Here is a 19,086-nt window from a genome sequence, read left to right as displayed (position 1 = left end):
TTATTCATGTGGACACCAGTGACACAGCTTGGAGCACCCCCAGCCAGGTCATGAGGCGCTACAGGGATTTTGGAGCGGAGCTAAAGGGTCTGGAGGCACAGGTGGTGTTCTCGTCAATCCTCCCAGTCTCGGGCTATGGGCTGAGGAGGGAGAGGAGCATCCACGTAATCAACCAAAGACTGCGGAGCTGGTGTCATCGGGAAGGCTTTGGCTTCCATGATCACAGCCCGCTCTTTGGTGAGAGGCAGTGAGCTGCTGGGAAGAGATGGCCTCCACCTCTCTCCCCTGGGGAGGAGGCTCTTCTCAGCCAGACTGGCTGACCTGCTCCACTGGGCTTTAAACTAAGCCTGCTGGGGGATGGGGGGACTACTGCCACTGCTGGCCCGCTGAGCGACCCTTGCAAAGCCAGCAGACCAAGGCACTTAAGGGAGCCCACCCCTGCCCCAGCCCTGGCACAATCTGTGGGCAAGGCAAGAGCCCCCAAGGGCACACTTGCCTGCCTGTACACTAATGCCAAGAGCTTGGGGAATAAGCAGGAGGAGCTCGTCCTCCTGCTCAATGCAAATAATTATGATGTCATAGGGATAACGGAGACCTGGTGGGACTCCACCCATGACTGGACCTCGGGTATAGAGGGCTATAACCTGTACAGGAGGGATCGTGTAGATAAAAGGGGCAGGGTTGTAGCTCTCTATGTTAAGGAAAGCTACACGTCCCTGCAAGCTGATGTTGGTGACCAGGGTGGATGACTGGAGACCCTCTGGGTTAAAATCCGTGGGGAATACGGCACAGGGGACACAACGGTGGGAGTCTACTACAGACCTCCCACTCAAAGTCAAGAGCTTCACCAGGAGTTCGCCTGGGAACTGGCTGAGGCCACACGCTCCAGGACCATGGCCGTCATGGGGGACTTCAATTACCTGGACATCTTGTGGGAGGATCAGTCGGCAAAATCCGAGCAGTCACAAAGCTTCCTCTTGTACGTGGATGACCTCACCTGACTCAAGAAGTCTTTGGGCCCATGAGAGGTAAAGTGCTGCTCGACCTGGTACTGGCTACTGGGGATGACCTAATCGGCAGCCTAGTCATCGATGGGAAGCTGGGTGACAGCGACCACGAGCTGATCACCTTCACCATCCGCCGTAAAGCTAGCAAGTCAGTCAGCAACACGGAAGTCCCTGACTTCAAGAAAGCCGACTTTGACAAGCTCAGGAGGCTTGTCAGTGAGGCCCTAAGGGGCCACAACCCCAGGGAGAGGGGAGTTCAAGAATAGTGGTTGCTACTCAAGGGAGCAATCCTCAATGCACAAGCTAATTCTATTCCAGCTCAGAGGAAAGGCAGAAAGAGGGCACAGCAGCCCCTCTGGCTCTCCAGGGATCTAGTAGACCTCCTAAGGCTAAAAAGAAAGACCTACAAAGGTTGGAGGATGGGATTCACCTCCAAGGAAGATTATTCTGCGCTGGTCCTGCAGGGAGCAAACCAAGAAAGCCAAGGCTGCAACTGAACTCCAACTAGCTTCGAGCATCAAGGACAATAAAAAGTCCTCTCTCAGATATGTGGGGAGCCAGAGGAAAAGCAAAGACAACATTGGACCCCTGCTGAACCAGATGGGGCAACTGACAACTGACGCCCAGGAAAAAGCCAACCTATTAAATGGGTACTTTGCGTCAGTCTTTCATCAGTCCCATGGGATGCCCATCCATGCCCGCCACGGGACAGGGCGGTCCAGGTGAGGGAGATCCCCTGCCCTCCATTAATGCTGACCTCGTGAAGCAACACCTTGAGAGGCTGGATACCTTCAAGTCAGCCGGCCCTGACAATCTACTCAAGGAGCTGGCAAGCATCATGGCCCAGCCTCTGGCATGGATCTCTGAAAACTCCTGGCGCTCTGGTGTAGTGCCTGAAGACTGGAAGAAGGCCAATGTGGTGCCGATCTTCAAGAAAGGGAGGAAAGTGGATCCAGCTAACTATAGGCCCATCAGCCTGACTTCTATGCCCAGGAAGATCTTAGAAAAGTTTATTAAAGAGGCCGACGCCAACATCCTAAGAGATAGCCAGCATGGGTTTGTTGCAAGTAGGTCTTGCTTGACCAATCCCATTTCCTTCTACGACCAGGTGACCTATCACCTGGACAAGGGAGAAGAGATTGATGTCATATATCTTGACTTCAAAAAAGCCTTCGATCTAGTATCCCATGATCACCTCTTGGCAAAACTGGCCAATTGTAGCCTTGGGTCCACCATGATCCGCTGGCTGGGAAATTGGCTCCGTGGTCGGACCCAGAGGGTGGTAATTGATGGAAATCACTCATCGTGGTGTCCTGTGACCAGTGGGGTCTCCCAAGGCTCTGTCCTTGGCCCCATATTGTTCAACATTTTCATTAATTATGTGGACATTGGAGTCAGGAGTGGACTGGCCAAGTTCGCTGATGACACCAAACTTTGGGGCAAAGCATCCGCACCTGAAGACAAGCAGGTGATCCAGGCTGACCTGGACAGGCTCAACAAATGGGCGGACGAGAACCTGATAGTGTTTAACATCGAAAAATGCAAGGTTCTCCACCTTGGGAGGAAAAACCTACAGCATCCTTATAGGCTTGGCGGTGCTACGACTTATAGACTCAGCAATCCTATGACCCCAGCTGACTTCTTGCCCTTCGGGCAAGGGGCTGGACTCAGTGATCTTCCAAGGTCCTTTCCAGCCCTAATGTCTATGAAATCTAGACAGGTTGCAGAGGTGGGCAGATGAGAATAGGATGGAATTCAACGCAGACAAGTGCAAGGTGCTGCATCTAGGGAGAAAGAACCAGCAACACACCTACAGGCTGGGGAATACCCTTCACAACAACACAGTGGGAGAAAGGGATCTTGGAGTCATTGTTGACTCCAGGATGAACATGAACTGCTAATGCGAGGAAGCTGTCAGGAAGGCTAACCGCACCTTGTCGTGCATCTACAGATGTATCACAAGCAGGCCCAGGGAGGTGATCCTTCCCTTCTATGCGACAATGGTCAAGCCACAGTTGGAGTACTGCATCCAGTTCTGGGCTCCAGAGTTCAAGAGGGTTGAGCATTGAGAGGGTCCAGAGGAGGGCCACTCACATGGTCCAGGGGCAGCAGGGGAGGCCTTCTGAAGAGAGGCTAAAGGGCCTGAACCTATTCAACCTCCACAAGAGAAGGCAGAGAGGGGAACTGACCATTTACAAACTCACCAGGGGGTACCAGTGGGAATTGGGGGTCTTCAAGAGGAGGCTGGACAGATATTTGGCTGGGGTTATATGACCCCAGCACCCGTTCCCGCCCAGGGCAGGGAGTCGGACCTGATGATCTGTTTAGGTCCCTTCCAACCCTAAGTACTATGATACTATGACACCATATGGGGGGAGGTAAACAAACTAGACAGCAGGGAGCAAATCCAGGCTGATTTGGACAGGCTGGGGAAGTGAGGAGAACAGAACAGGATGCAGGTGAACAAAGGTAAGTGTCATGTGTTGCACCTAGAGAGGAAGAATCATCAACACTCCTACAGCCTGGGAGGTACCACTTTAAGTAGCACAACTGCGGAAAGGGATCTGAGTCATAGTCAACTCCAAAATGAACACGAGTCACCAATGTGATGAAGTAGTAAGTAAAGCTAACCACACTCTTTCTTGTGTAAGTAGCTGCATCACAAACAGGTCCAGGGAGGTGATACTCACCCTCTATGCAGTACTGGTTAGGCCACAGCTGGAGTACTGCATCCAGTTTTGGGCGCCGCACTTCAGAAGGGATGTACATAACCTGGAAAGGGTTCAGAGGAGGGCTAGTTAAAGGTCTACAGAAAAAACCCTACAAGGACCGCTTGAGGGACCTGAACCTCTTCACGTAAGAGAAGTCTGAGAGGTGGTCTTGTGGCCATCTACAAACTCATTAGGGAAGCAGAGCAGAAAATAGGGGACACAATGTTTACCAGTGTGCCATCACGGTAACGAGAAACAATGGCCACAAACTGAGGGACAGCAAATTCAGATTGGACATCAGGAAAAAATTCTTTACAGTGAGGGTTGCCAGAATATGGAATACACTTCCAAGGGAGGTTGTGCTGTCCCCTTCTTTGGAGGTATTTAAGAGGAGATTGGACAGACACCTGGCTGAGGTCATCTGACCCCTGCACTCTTTCCTGCCTAGGCCAGGGGGTCAGACTCTAATAGGTCCCTTCCAACCTAAAATCTATGAAATCTATGAATAGTAATTGGAAATCCACAGAGGCTACTTCCAATTTTGTATTTATTTAAATATCACATGCTCTTAAATTTGACATGTACCTTGTTTTGGGAAGGCTGAATGAGGGGTAAAAAAGACTTTTCCTTTTAACCAAACTGTTCATAATCCGTTTCCTTGCTTAAGACATGCACACTAATTTTGGGGAAAAGGCGAGTGTGGTACATGAATAAATAAGGTAATCTAAAGTGCTATTTTGTTGTTCTCTGAGGACAGATGCAAAAGGTCTTTCTATGGAATACAGAGGTGTCACAGCATGCACAGAACCGCTCAAACAATACAGCTTGGCAGGACAAAAATGGCAATCCATCTGCATAACCTGTGGCAGCAGGAAGAAAGATACGTGTACCATACAGAAATATAGGGGGAAAATAAGGGAGAAATTGTTCAAGCACCGGGATCCAAAGATAAACCCTGTGTTCAAACAGAGCAGAAGACAACTTGAATGGGTGAAAGCCGCCTCTGCCCTGTAATTCTGAAGTATCTCAGGACTCTTCAAGAACTGAAGTGGGAGACAAAACCCAGGCAGTTTTTTAGACCTATTAAAATAGGTTTCTAAAGACAGATCTACAGCTCATCAGTTCCCTACCCTGGGATGTGCAACACAGCAGTTTTAGTCCAAATTGTATTAAGTCTTCCAGCTTTGCAGCTACAGGTGACAGACTACATATACCAAAAGGGGCACCAGCACTGAGCAGGATGCTTGCATGCAGATCTCCTACTAAAATATCTTGTTAGGTAACGAAAGACAGCAGCATTCCCATTCCCCCACCCCCACTAGCTTTGCTTCTAATTTCTCCAAACACCTCTACGGTACAATCACAGGAGCAGTCATTACATGGTTTGTACAAATAAAATGGTTTAATTGTAACTACAGTAAGGATATTTGCACTATATACATTATGTTCACTCCTTATATTATCAGTTGGCCATGCATGCTTTATTGCACATATAAATAGAGTACAAAGATTCATGAAGATTTCTTTAGCCATACAGGTTAAGACTGCGTAAAAAAGCTGTATTACAAAATATTTAGAGCCATTTACAGCCAACTTTCAGCAAATACTGAAGGACACTATCAGGAGAAAAATCAAACTTTAATTATGAAAAAACAAAGATTTGTTAAAATAATAATTACAAAGCTTCATGTTGCCATATATACATTGTAAAAAAATACTCAGGAACCTGCATTTTACCCTTTAAGATGCAGCAATGAATATTCCTATTTATATAGTCAATCTTTGAATGCTTATTTTTTAAGTCTGATATACTCTGAGTTGAAAACTTATTTTCTTTACATTGTTCAGGCTTTTTGACAAAACAGGTATTTGTGCATCTCTGTCAAACATTAAAATACATTTTAATTTAGTGTTAAAGTGCACAGTACATTTTAATAGGAAATAATATGCTAGCTGCCAATCAAAATTACAATTTAAGTCAATGTTCCCTCGATAAAACAAAAGCTTTTGCTTTGGTTGAAATAACTGGATATTCCATACATACTTTAAGTCTCATTATCCTGGATATCACTTATCCCCCTAACAAGTTGCTCTCAATATACTCCAGTACACCAGCAATTTGAAATGTCAAAAATGCTTAGTCTGCATTCAAATAGTGTATATTATTCAAGCTTAAAAAAAATCAGTTACTGGAATATGGGGATTTTTAAATGCCTTGTCTTTGTGTGAACATGCTTAAAACTCTGCCTAGAATATGGAGTATTGTGACAATGATGCACTGTTCTTTCAAACAGCTTTAAGCTTTTTATTTCTACCCATCCACTTGCTACTTAAATCCCTCTCTACATTGTCTCACCTGTGTGTAATGCACTTCAAATGCTACTTGCTTGAATGTAACACTGACCCTAACACCCGTCCTTTTTGCCACATACATCTTCCCTGCCTTGTTTGCCTAAATGACCTCACCAGGTTTTCATACAAAGGAAATTGATGTTCCAAATATTGTGAATACCACTGTGCTCAAATGTATCTACCTAGAATATTTTTCCAACAATGCTTTGATAATAAATTAGGCATTTAAAACTTCTGAAGTTAAAAATAACATGACCCCTTATTTTCTGTTCCTCAGTTGGGACAAGAAATCTAGATCTGGCAAACATTCACCACAAAATGTTATGCTCAGTGTTATGTGAAATCCCAAAGGAACTACATGGACTATAATGAGATTATAATCACTGTAGTAAGCACAACACCAAGCAGTGAGTATTTGACAAAGGGCCTTTAGGATGGTAGGCAATCTGAACAACTGTATCTTCTCTTGAAGAAATCATCAACTGCACACATTTTGGCTAGCTGGTAAAACTTCCTATTGTTTACTTCCTTGTGCTATTTTTTCCTTAATTTGTCCTGTAGTGCTCTCTTCTTTGAATATCACTCAAGTTACAGTGCAAAATTCGATTTCAAGACACATGATGCTAATGCACATCATTTGCTTTGCTGTGGTAAAAGTTTAATGTCTTGTGCATAGTAAAATAAGTATCAATCAAAAATAGTTGTTCACATTTATGTTTTCAAGTTTAATCTTTCCTTATTTATTTATTTCTAACAACAGCTATATACAAATAAAATGGGTGTGCTCTAAACTTCAACCAATTTGATCTAACGGGGGAAGGAGGGAGGTGCTGCTGGAATGTAGGAAGCTAAAGAAATGCAGACAAATGTTACCCATGTTCCACACATCTGAAAATGAATGAGTGCCTTCCCAGCCAACAGTTCTTTTCATAAAAGCACCTAGTGTCATTTATTGTTACGTATTAGAAAATACGGCTTCTGGAGGTCTAATACTACTGCACACCAACCAGAATAAAAAATAACTAAATATTTATATTAAAATAAAGTGTTTAACCACAAAAAAGCAGTAATAAAATACAGTTTCCTAATTTACATTTTGCATCCAAAGGATGAATAACAATTCACTAATAAATAATATTTATATAAATATTTTAGGTCTGGGTATTTTTAAAAAGCAATGGCCTGAAGCAACTGCAAAAAAATTAAGGTGGTATAATTCCAATATTTTTCTTTCCAAAAAAAAACCAAACCAAACAAACAAAAGAAAGATGGTTTTTACTTTAATCGGGTCAATGTATCTTGCTGCAAGACAGCTATATTCCACACTTATGGAAGTGGCAGAGAGGTGGTCGTTTTAGTAACTACTGTACAAGTGACATAAATGCAGTGAAGTGCCAATCTGCTCTATAAAATTATTTGTTTTGTTCCTGATTTATAGCTTGATACATGTTCAAAATCTGAAAGATGAATTTCAGGTCAGGTATGCAGGAATGCTTTCTTGGAGCAGTAGTGTATTGTTCAATGCAGTGTGAAAAGATGAGCAGTGTGTTTTAATACTTGGATGGCACAGCAGAGCTGATTACAGCAGACCTCGTGGTTTCACGTGAATAAAGCTTGTTTCGTTGTAGTTACGTCTAGTAATGCTTGAACGGTTATGCTCACTTTTACCAAGCCCTTTTCTTCTAGGATGTGATGTGGTAGGCAGAGCTTCTCCTAGAAGGAAAACAAAAAAGCAAAGATTAGACTTACTGCTTAATCTTTTGGTATGTAAGCATAACTAGAAGAGTTATTTCACCACTCAGGACTCATTGTTCTATTTTATTTTAAACTTTCCAATGGAAATTATTCCCTCATGCTTCTGATTTATTTGGCCTAGTTTGAGTTTTTAGCTGGTCTGGTTTACTACAGGGCTAAGAGGTTACCATCAGTCTTACTGCTAAAGTTCATAATTAATTGTCAGCAACAAACCTGATATTGGCATCATATATCATACACATATTAATTCAGATTTAATAGCCTAAAAAGCACAGATAGTGAGCGTTGCAGGCACTATGAGATATTGTGACAATCACCTATTAGAGTTTTAAAAATGCAAGCTAAAATCACAACCCTACTGAAGTCCAAAGTTTTGCCACTGATTTCAAAAGAGCCAGTATTTCTCCCCAGTACATGCACCTTAGAAAGAACTCATTAGCATCTACAGATTGAATGGGAACGAAGTTTTGCGGTGAATGGATATATTTCATTCTGAAGGATTCCAAAGTGCTTTAGAAACTTGCATTGTTTTTCAAAGGAAAATCAGTACCTGCCCACTAAAACGAAGCAGCCACTGTCAGGGGGAAAACCTACCAGTTGGTTACAGGACGTAGGATTGTAACACCTGAAGAAACTAGTAGTAGTCTGCCTCTGACAAGGGATAATACCAGATCTTCCCAGAAACTCCATAGTGACAATTATGGAAGAGCCTAGCCACAGAGTAATTTTTTTTCTAACCCCGATTGGTTGGTGGACTGTTCATGTTTCCCCTAGTAGAACTGGGAACTAGTTCTTACAAATGGTCTAACTGTTTTGTAGCTTGCTACACTTACAATCAGTCTGACAAAGGTATTTAGGGGCCTGACTTACCATTATGCTTAAAATCAAAGGTGCGTTTAGTACCTAAATTCTTCTTGAATCTGGACTGTAGCCTCTGAAGATATCCAATGGCAATGAGTGCTATATGTTACTATGCAAAAAAGTATATTCTTTTATTCTCTGTTTTTTAAAAGTTGTTGTTTTGAATTTTCCTGTGAGTATATATCATCTCTAAAAAAAAACCAACCCCAAAAACTGGGACCCTTTTATTCCTATGATAAACTTTTCTTCATCTCTAATCTAATCCTTCATTAACCATCTCTGAATGCTTTCTCATCTTGAATTAACAATCCAGGTGATTGAATGCAACAGGTTTATACAATAATGGTGCAATATTATTCTATCCCAGTGGCTTCTGCATCATATCAAATCTCTGCTTTTTAATTAAGAGATCAATGGTAACGGTGCATAGTGGTCTGCAGGAAGTTCTGAGGGATGACAGCTGTCCACTGGTTAAAAAAAAATTCACATTACTGTTACTATCCCATCACTTAATGCATCTTACTTCTGTCCTTCTTCCTCCTTCCACCCTTCTTGCTACTGCATATTGACTTTCCCCCAAGTGATACATGTGATAGTTTCCTGAAGGGTTACATTTCAGTTAAAACCCAGTGATCTGTATGAAGAGCTGATGTTACTTCTTCCAGTACTCAGGATCTTGATTTTGCTACCAGTAAGAGGTTCCATTGTCACTGTGCTTCAGATTTAACTTTAGACTTTTTCTTTAAGACTTCTCTTAAAAGTGCTTTAAAGTTGCTAACGGTCCTCTCTAGCTTCAATGACCCATAGTAATTTTTAACCATATGTCAGATTTTGCTACCTTCACTTCCTTTCTCAGAAAACTGATCAATACGGTAAGCCACGTGGATGTGTTGGGCACCCCACTGTTAACCACAGCATATAGTGAAAACTGACCATAAATTCCAACTCTGTTTTCTGTCTCAGCCAGTTTCTAATCTAAAAAAGTGCATTCTCTTTCACACTAAGACTAGTTGTTTTATGTAACAGCTTTGTGTGAAGAATTTAGCCTATACTTGTAAACAGAAAGTTCCATGGTATCTTTAATGCCTGTAAGTCAGGACATCAGCCATAATGGGGTTGTCTTCAACACCACAGTGACAAAGTGCTCCAGGCACTGGTTCAAAGCTGTCTATAGAAAGGGAAAAAGTACCACTATCTACTGTAACCATCATTAACACTTTCAGTCAGAAAAAAAAGTTTTTCCTTTGTAGCCTTCTCTCCAAAGTTGCACCTAGTCAGATCCTACTTAGTTTGAGATTGACATACAAAAACACAAAGCTAAACAGCGACAGGCCACAAACATCCTGTCATAGCCAACACAGGCAAGTTGAAAACATTAAAATTAACTGCAAATTTTATGCATCAACTACATAGCATGAAAAGAAAAGACAAAAGTCTGTTCCAAAATCTTGCATCAGGCTACTGCTGCTATAATTTATCCTTGAGCTCTAGAAAGGAAAGTAGTGTTTTGTTTTTTGAGTTCTACTTGTAACTAGTTGCGATAGGGAAATGCCTATAAGGAAACACTATATGGTGTCCTACATAAAAGATGTTGTGCAGGTCTCCTATAGATGGGTTACCTTGTTAATTGGAGTCAGTAACTTCCCCCCACTCTGTTGCCCCTTTGCCTCTGGTTTCTTCACTAGTGTGTTAGCTTTTGACACTACAAGTCATCACTGAATTCAAAGCTGTAATGAAGCACACTATCTCTAATAGTAGCCTCAAGGCTTATTAATGCTGTCAGTGCCTTCAGCAAGCAAGAAAGGGATTTAATCTTAATTGAAATCATACAAATAATTTCATTGGGTTTGTTCTTGTGTAACTGAGATATTAGAGATTTGCTAACTCGCAGGCAAGACTGTCCTTAACTATTACTTTCTCATTATACAGTCATATCTTTGTGCAGAGGTATATAGAAATTGTAAACCTTAATATGTATCCTTAGATGCAAGCTGGCAAGCACCTTCATGTAGAACTGGTAGTGGGAAAACAGATGAAAAAGAAAAAAATCTGGGATTTTTTTTAGTTTCTGGGATAAGGATTTTTTTTAGCTTCTGGGATTAAGGATAACAAAAAGTCCTTCTTCAAGTATACAGGTAGCAAGAAGAAGTCTCGGGGTAACATTGGACCCCTATGGGGCAGGGCAGGGCAGGGCAGGGCAGTTGGTGACGGACACACGAGAGAAGGCAGAACTCTTCAACAAGTTCTTTGCCTCCATGTTCCTGTCTGCTGACAACGGGGTGCTCTTGGGTGATAGCGTAGAGATGCCCAGGAAGGATGCGAGTCCCCCGACTGTTAGTTCAGACCTAGTTAAGGATTACCTGGCGGGCTTAGATGTATCCAAGTTGGTGGGCCTGGATGACCTTCATCCGCGGGTGCTGAGGAAATTGGCTGGTGTCATTGCAGAGCCATTGGCACGGCTGTTTGAGGACTCCTGGTGCTCGGGCCAATTCCCGGAGGACTGGAAAAGGGCCAATGTGGTCCCTATTTTCAAGAAGGGGAGGAAGGAAGAGCCTGGCAACTACAGGCCAGTCAGCCTCACTTCTATCCTGGGGAAGGTCTTTGAAAAAATTATCAAGGGCCACATTTGTGAGAGCCCTGCAGGGGAAGTGATGTTGAGAGGTAACCAAACATGGGTTCGTGCCAGGCTGATTCTGCTGGTCAGGCCGCAGCTGGAGTACTGTGTCCAGTTCTGGGCACCGCACTTCAAAAAGGACGTGGAGAACCTGGAGAGGGTCCAGAGGAGGGCCACTTGTATGGTTGGGGGCCTCCGTGGCCAGCCCTACGAGGAGAGGCTCAGGGACCTGAATCTCTTCAGTCTCTGCAAGAGGAGACTGAGGGGAGATCTTGTGGCTGCCTACAACCTTATCAGGGGCCAGCAGCAGGGCCTCAGGGAAAGACTGTTCACCAGGGCCCCCTTTGGAGTCACCAGGAACAATGGCCACAAGCTGAGGGAGGATAGGTTTAGGTTAGATATTAGGAAGAACTACTTCACTGTAAGGGTGGCCAGAGACTGGAAGAGGCTGCCCAGAGAGGTGGTGCTCTCACCTTCCCTGGAAATCTTCAAGAGGAGACTGGATGGGCACCTGGCTGGGGTCTTATGACCCCTGGCACCCCCAGTGCTCCTTCCTGCCCATGGCCTGGGGTTGGACTAGATGATCTGTCTAGGTCCTTTCTGACTCATTGATTCTATGGTTCTACGAAATCAGTTTAAAAAAACATAAAAATATCAATAATATTCACATCCATCAACACAGAGGCTTATCCAGAAGGACAAGTACAAAGTTCTTCACTTTGGACAGAAAAAATTACATGCATAAATACAGAGTGGGAAATGACTGGCTAGATGCAGTACTGCAGAGGACCTGGACATTACAGTAGACCATAATCTGAACATGAGCCAGCAGCGTGCTATTGTTGCAAAAAAAGAGCAACAGCTGTTGTTGCTGTTGTTTGTCCTTCTAATTCAAAGATGAACATGACATCACTGGTTAGTTTGGTTTCTGTGAATGTGTGAATGGCTGATCAAGGCAATTTGTGCTTTGAACTATTTATAGCACACTGAGCAAGAAGTGCCACTTTGGGTTGCTTGATCAACAGTGGATGTGCTGCTCTTGTAAGATTTACACTGTCTGCACTTCTGCTCTGCCTCAACAGTTCTTTTCTGCTCACATACGCCAACTCCACCATGGATGAGGCTTCGCCAGGTAGAACGATCACAAGCACTCCAGTCTTCCCAGGACTTGGGTCAATGTTGAAACATTTCAAGGATTACTTGAGAGAGTTCCTGAAGCATTTTTTTGGCCTCCCTGAGAATACTTTCCCTCCTTTAGCTCACAGTAAAAGATCTTTGGCAGTTGCTCATCTGACATCCTGGTGACATGGCCTGCCCATCTCCTCTGTGATTTCATCAAGAGTGTGAATGCTTGGAATGCTTGCCTGTGCAAGAACCTCAGTGTCTAGGACTTTATTGTGTCATCTTATTCTCATCAGTTTCCTCAGACACCATGCGTAAGTGGTTTAGTTTCATAGCATGGCATCTGTAGACCGTCCAGGTTTTGCATGCATACATCAGAATTAGCAACACAATGGCTTTGTAGACCTTCAGTTTTGTTTGCTGATTGATGCCTCTATGCTTCCACACGTTTGCGTATAATCTGCCAAAGGCAACACTTGCTTTAGCAATTCTTGCATTGGTTTCACCAATGATGTGTACTGCATGTGACAGTGTACTGCCAAGATAGGTGAATATGTCCACTGCCTGGAGAGCTTGGCCATTCACTGTGATGGTAGGCTCTACATAATCCTGCCTTGAGCAGGGGACTGGTGTATCACTTCTGTCTTCTTGGTGTTGATTGTGAGACCAAAGTTGTCACAAGCTGAAGAGAAAACAGTTCATACTCCATTGCACATCAGACTCAGATTTGGCATTCAGGGAACAGTCATCAGCAAACAGAAGGTTATGAACAGTCACTTCCTGTAACTTCCTCTTCACTTGTAGTCTCCTCAAACTGAAGAGTTTGCCATCCGTCCAGTAACTGATGTCAATCCCAGTGTTGAAAGGCATCTATAAGCAGGCTACAGAAGAGCATACTGAAGAGGGCTGAGGCCAACACACAGCCCTGCTTGACTCCACTGGTGACTGGGAATGGTTCAGATGCTTCACCGTCATCCCCAGTGTGAGCAAGCATACCATCATGGAATTGCCAAATCATTGCAATGAATCTCTGGGCAAACAAATTTTGCCGTGGTCTTCCAAAGGCCTTCCCAAATTACTGTATCAAATGCTTTTGTCAGGACAATGGAAGTCATGTACAGGTTGGAGTTTTGTTTCTGGCATTTCTCCTGAAGTTGATGAGCTGCAACCATTGAACAAAGGCTCCTGCCTGAGAGTCAGTGTGGTTTCAGGAAAGGACACAGGACCATAGACGTGGTGTTTGCAGCTAGTGAAAAAAAAATAGCCACAATATACTGGATTGCATTAACAGGAGTATCACCTGCAAATCAAGGGAAGTGATTCTTCCACTCTATTCAGCACTGGTGAAGCCTCACCTGGAGTAGTGTGTTCAGTTTTAGGCCCCACACTTCAAGGACATGGACAGTTCGGAAAGAGTCTAGCATAGAGCAACAAAAATGATAAGGGTCTTGGAAGCAGGACTTATGAGGAAAGGCTTAAAGACCTACAGTGATTACTCTGGAGAAAAGTACACTGAGGGGGACTTGATAACAAACCTCAAATATCTGAAGGACAACTAGAGAGAGAGGATGGAGATGGGTTTTTCTTGGTGGTTGTAGGGAACAGGTCTAAGAGCAAGGGCTTCAAGTTTCAGCAAAAGAAATTTAGGTTAGAGATTAGGAGACGTTCTTGATGATAAGGGTGGTCAAGAGCTAGAACAAGCTACTTAGATTAATTCTGAAATCTCTGACCTTGGAAGTTTTCAAGAGTCAGTTAGACTTACACAACTGAGATGGTCTAATCCAAGGCAATCCTGCCTTGAGCAGGGGGCTGGACTAGGCGACCTTGTAAGGTCCCTTTCAGCCCTGTTTTTCTGTGATCCTATTTGCATACCTCAAGTGATTCAAAAATTCCTGCCAATCTAATACCTCAAGATACATCTGCTCTCAATACCCGCATCTTAGAATCTCTAGAAAAAACACACTGACGGTTATTTCCAGAAATAAAGAAATATACGTATTAGAGATTAAAAGCATGATATTCACATATTCAAAGTGGACATAATTCTTTTAAAACTCCCTTCTAGTCCCATCTGCTGTCCTCTCCTATCTCCTGACTGAATGTCAATTATTTCATTTCCTTTGCATTCTCAGATATGAAGCTACTGTTTAATTATGCTATTGCAAACTGACTAGAGTATCTGCAAATCAAAAGAGAATAGTTACAGGTCTTAAATAACAGACTACCAGACCTTACTGGAAAACATTTTTTAAAAACGGATAAATATTTCACTTTCAGAACACATTCAAACGTATCAGCTGACGGAGGCCAAACATGCAAACAGCTCATTTTTAAGATTTAAATATATGCAAACATTTTTAGCAAAACCTTTTTCACCCTTCATGCAGCAGTGGAGCTCAACCTTTTAAAGCCATAGGCTGGACACTTGTGAGCCAGCACTTAGGACCACCAATCCCCTCTGGGGAGAGAGAGAGAAGGGACATAGGAAGAGAACTTAAATTTGCAGCATCTGCCTAGGGGAAGGGAAGAAAAAAGAGGGAGAGAATAAGCAGCGCCAGCTGTAGAGGAGAGGGGAGGAGAGGGACAGAGCAGAGAGGGCTGCAGAGGGTAGCAGCACAGCACGGCAGCACAGCATGGGGTAGGGAAAAGGACTTGCCAGGCTGACCTGCTTGTTTAGGATCCCCTATGCCGCAGGCCAAATCCAGTCACTTTGAGACCAGCTCGGGCTTGTGGACCATAAGTTAAATGCCACTAGTCTATACAAATTCGGAAAGCTCTTGTTTTACCTATCAATCTTTCTTAGCTACACTGTGCGTTTATTGTCCTGCAATTAGTCATAAGCCATAAGAGAACCAATATCATTTCTTCCTCCTTTATGAAAATACATTATCTAGTTCAGTGGTTCTCAACCAATCAGCACACTGCTGCGCCCCATGTGACATCCTGTTACAATATTTTTTTTAATTGATACAGAACAAGTAAGTTGTGTGGGTACAGCCTACATGACACGGTGACAGCTACAAGTGTGGCCCACTATGGCAAATAGGGTGAGGACCACTGATCTAGCTCTTGACTACTGCGATAACCTAAGATCCAAGTATAAAAGCAACAGCTATGAGCTCTATTCTCAAATACTGGAAGCTATTTAAGGGCCCATAAAAAGGCTACAGAATTTATTTCTAATTTACAAATAGATCAGAGTTAAGAAAGACAAAAATCTTTATAAGAAGCATGATTACATTCCCTGCTGTACACCTGCCTATTTCTGTTAGTTCTTAAAACTTTTGTGTGTTCAAAGCCTTCCACATTATTCACCAAAACCTTGAAACTGTGAAGTTAGAACAGATAATATGCATAAGTTGACAAATATTCCAGCATTGATACTGGATAATGAATAATATTCCTCACATCTCATCATCTAACTCACTAAATTATCTCATTCACCTCAAGAAGTCCAAGTCATGAGCATTACCTTCCAAGTTTGCTCCACACCGCACATTATTTCTAAAAGGCCAGGGAAAGTTCTTACCTTAGCTGTCAAGGTATTTGGATGAGACCCAAATATTCCCACTAGAGTAAATGACAGTATTTCTGAACTTATCTAGAAAGCTGGCTTCTCTAGGCAATTAGACCTCACCTTCTGAGAAACTTGCCCATCACAATAATAAAACTGCAGGTGACAGACAGACTTTGTATACCTTTCTTAATGTTGGAAACAATTTTTCCCTTTTGCACTATCCAAAAAAATCCAGAGGAGGAGTCAGCTCTTGCAAGTCAAGTCATCAGTGAAGTTTCCTTGCTGAAAAACCAGTGGGGAAAGACAAGAATTGGGCACTAACATTTAAGACAAGTGAAGATCCTTGAAGGTTGTCAATCACAGAGAGAGAAGCCATATGTTCCACACAACAGCAGATATACCCTGAAGAACTAATCAGAGATTGAAGGTCTGATTTTGCTAACTATGAACAAAATACAAGCAGGAGACTTGCAACCAGGCTAACCGATTTCCAAATTTAATTTCTATTATGGGAAAAAGAGAGACCTGCTCCTGAGATAATTTGAAGGGAAAAAGAATGTACTTTTCAAATTTATCCTGAAGCAGAGAACAAATTTCTTCGAGTCCACAATGAGCCTACAAAGAAGGAGGCAGCCAGTACGTTGAATCACAAATCTACCAGCAGTAACAAAGTGAACGCAGAGTAAGCTAAGTATAATTACAAATTTAAATGTTATCCTTAGAGCAACAAGAAGATAGTTGATTTGGCTGTGCTGGAAGAAAAACAGGAAATGAAAGGAAGCTAACAAGCAAAGGATCCAACACGAGTTTAAAATGGTATATGTACATCAGTCTCCTTTGATATTATTTGCTGTAAAGTCAAGTTTAGCATTTGAATTGTATTAATGTAGGATAGCCAACAACAGCAAAACAACAGAAATATAACTGTGTTTGTTACACAACGGAGGGACTGCAGCCACTGAATTAGATAGCCACATAGTAAAGCAATTTTAATGTATTTTATTTTCAGATGTTAACATTCAGGACCCAAATGTATCCGTCAACAAAATGAGAAAGGATGAATGAAATACTACAAGGTGGAATATTTCTTCTTGTTTGTAGACATATGGCTATGGAACTATGGAAGAATAAATATTCTGAAAAAGTTAAAACACTGATATATGCAACTTTTCACAGAGTACAGACAAAAAAAATCAATCGTATGCTTTCCCTGTAAATACTTAGAGCTATGTATTTTGAAATGTATAGTCATTATTTCAATGAAGAGGAACAGCAATTTTAAACAGGTGCTTGTCAAATTTGCGTGCTAAATCTTTCTTAGAAGTCTGAAAATCAAGTTTCTTTAATAAAGAATTAACCATTTTCTAGTTAGCAAATGTTTATTTCCCACCCCTTTTCCTTCCCATAGAAACCTAAAATTATTATGCCTTTTTATAACTTCCCTTGCTCATATCTGAGAACTGATTGTTTGCACAACAGTAGAAATTGTTTATGTTGTGAGAAAAGGAGAACGAAAGTTCTTGCTTTGTGTATAGATAGTTCCCATAAGAAGTGGCTTAAAAAAAAAACTTCCTGTTGACTAAATAGTATTCTTTAATATAGATATTTAGGATCAGGTTTTTAAAAACAGACTTCAGATATGTAGGTGTAATTTCATTCACAGTTCTAACAGAATCTGCACAGCAGTCCAGTCAATCTAAGGATCCCGTTACATTTAGGGCATGGTTAAGGTGTTAAGCACACCATAAATAGGCTGTGTGAAGTGGCTAGTATTTGCTTTGGATTCAGCCAATTTGGGGGACAGTGATTCGAATCACTGTCCTGAATCAATTTGGCCAAATCTGATTTGGAGATTTGTCTCCTGCTGAATCAGTTGAATCTTCGAATCAAACAGGCCCCATCCCCTTGCCTGCTCTCCCAGCCCTGTCAATGGCTGCCCAATCCAGCCCCAGCATCCTGGCTCTTTTTTTCCTTTCAAAAGTCCTGCTCTCACTGACTCCTATCCTGCAGGAGGAGGGGAGGGGGCCTCTGCCACAAGCCCTGAGAAGCCCTAGTGGTCGCTAGTGTGGGGCTTTTTTTTTTTTTAAAGAGCTGGGACACTGGGGCCAGACAGGGCAGCCATTGACAGGGCTGGGAAAGTGGGCAGGGGTCAGGGGTGCTCAGGAGGACTGGGGGAGCAGGCGCAGGCACAGGATGGGGCCTGGCAGGGGTCCCCCCCATGGTACATTCTCACCTCCTCTAGACACCCTGCCCACCACTTACCAGCATGGAGTCTGTGTCCAGCTGCCTTCAGTGGTGAGCAGAGACTGCCTGAATCTCCCTTAATCTTTTCTGAATTGATCTGGAGGGCTTCGAATCAATTCAGACCTTTTTATTGGCCTCCCAATTCGATCTCAATTTGGAGATTCAGCCACTGAAATGGGCTGACTGTCCTCTGAATCGAATCGACAACTGAAGCTTCGCACAGCCCTAATAGCAACCCTGTCACATGTGAAAGTCCATTTGATGACGTGATAATAGCAAATGAGCCACAAAGATATCCCACATATAAACATATACCTGTCGTTCATTTGTATCATACCTTAAATTAAGAATGTATGGCATGTTGGGGCTGACCCATTACAGATCAGGATCTGGGGCAGCTGCCAACACCTACCCAATTGGTGGGTAGGTACAGCCCCAGGTCCTGGAATCAGCAATGCCACTTGGCATCCCTCCCATCTGCCTCAGAGGATCCATAAGTCTGACATCAGGCTCCCTGCACCAGGACCTTTAAAAAGTCAGTATCCGGCTGGAAGCCCCAGATGCATCCTTTTTTTTTTTTTTTTTTTTTTTACATATATATCCCAGGCCACCTGCAGAAGCAGCTGCTGAGTTAGGAGTGCCCCACTCCCCAGCTGGTGTGGGGCACAGAAAGCTGGGAGTGATTTTGGAGATGGACTATAATATTTTGCAACCCCTAATTGTGCAATTGCTTTAATGTCTGTCAGCAACTAAATGTAACAACAGCTGTAATTAATTGCAAGGGGAAACATTCATAAGCACAAAACTGTGGTACACTTAGACATTTAAATTATACTGAGTTAATGGGGAGGAAGGGAATACTTTCCATATGCCAGCTGCTTTACAGAAACTATTTTGTGTGTC

At 42.8% G+C, this 19,086-nt stretch overlaps 1 protein-coding gene across 4 annotated transcripts in view; it reads right to left on the bottom strand.

Moving 5' to 3' along the window:
* Nucleotides 1–5,104: 5,104 nt before the first annotated feature.
* LRCH1 (leucine rich repeats and calponin homology domain containing 1) overlaps nucleotides 5,105–19,086 on the bottom strand; it is a 214,752-nt gene continuing 200,770 nt past the window's right edge. For all 4 annotated transcript variants that reach the window (XM_090025761.1, XM_090025744.1, XM_090025734.1 and 1 more), the window contains one exon: nucleotides 5,105–7,783. Coding sequence is in view for 1 of the 4 variants with exons in the window: in XM_090025752.1 (XP_089881878.1) it covers nucleotides 7,670–7,783 (114 nt within the window). In the remaining 3 variants the exon portion in view is untranslated. The remainder of the gene's footprint in view (nucleotides 7,784–19,086) is intronic.

The sequence above is a fragment of the Crocodylus siamensis genome, chromosome 1 (genome assembly GCF_052110815.1).
Source record: "Crocodylus siamensis isolate JL-2025a chromosome 1, ASM5211081v1, whole genome shotgun sequence".
NCBI classification, from domain to species: Eukaryota; Metazoa; Chordata; order Crocodylia; family Crocodylidae; genus Crocodylus; species Crocodylus siamensis.
The sequence above is the reverse complement of the archived record's forward strand: the minus strand, read 5'-3'. Positions and strand labels throughout refer to the sequence as shown.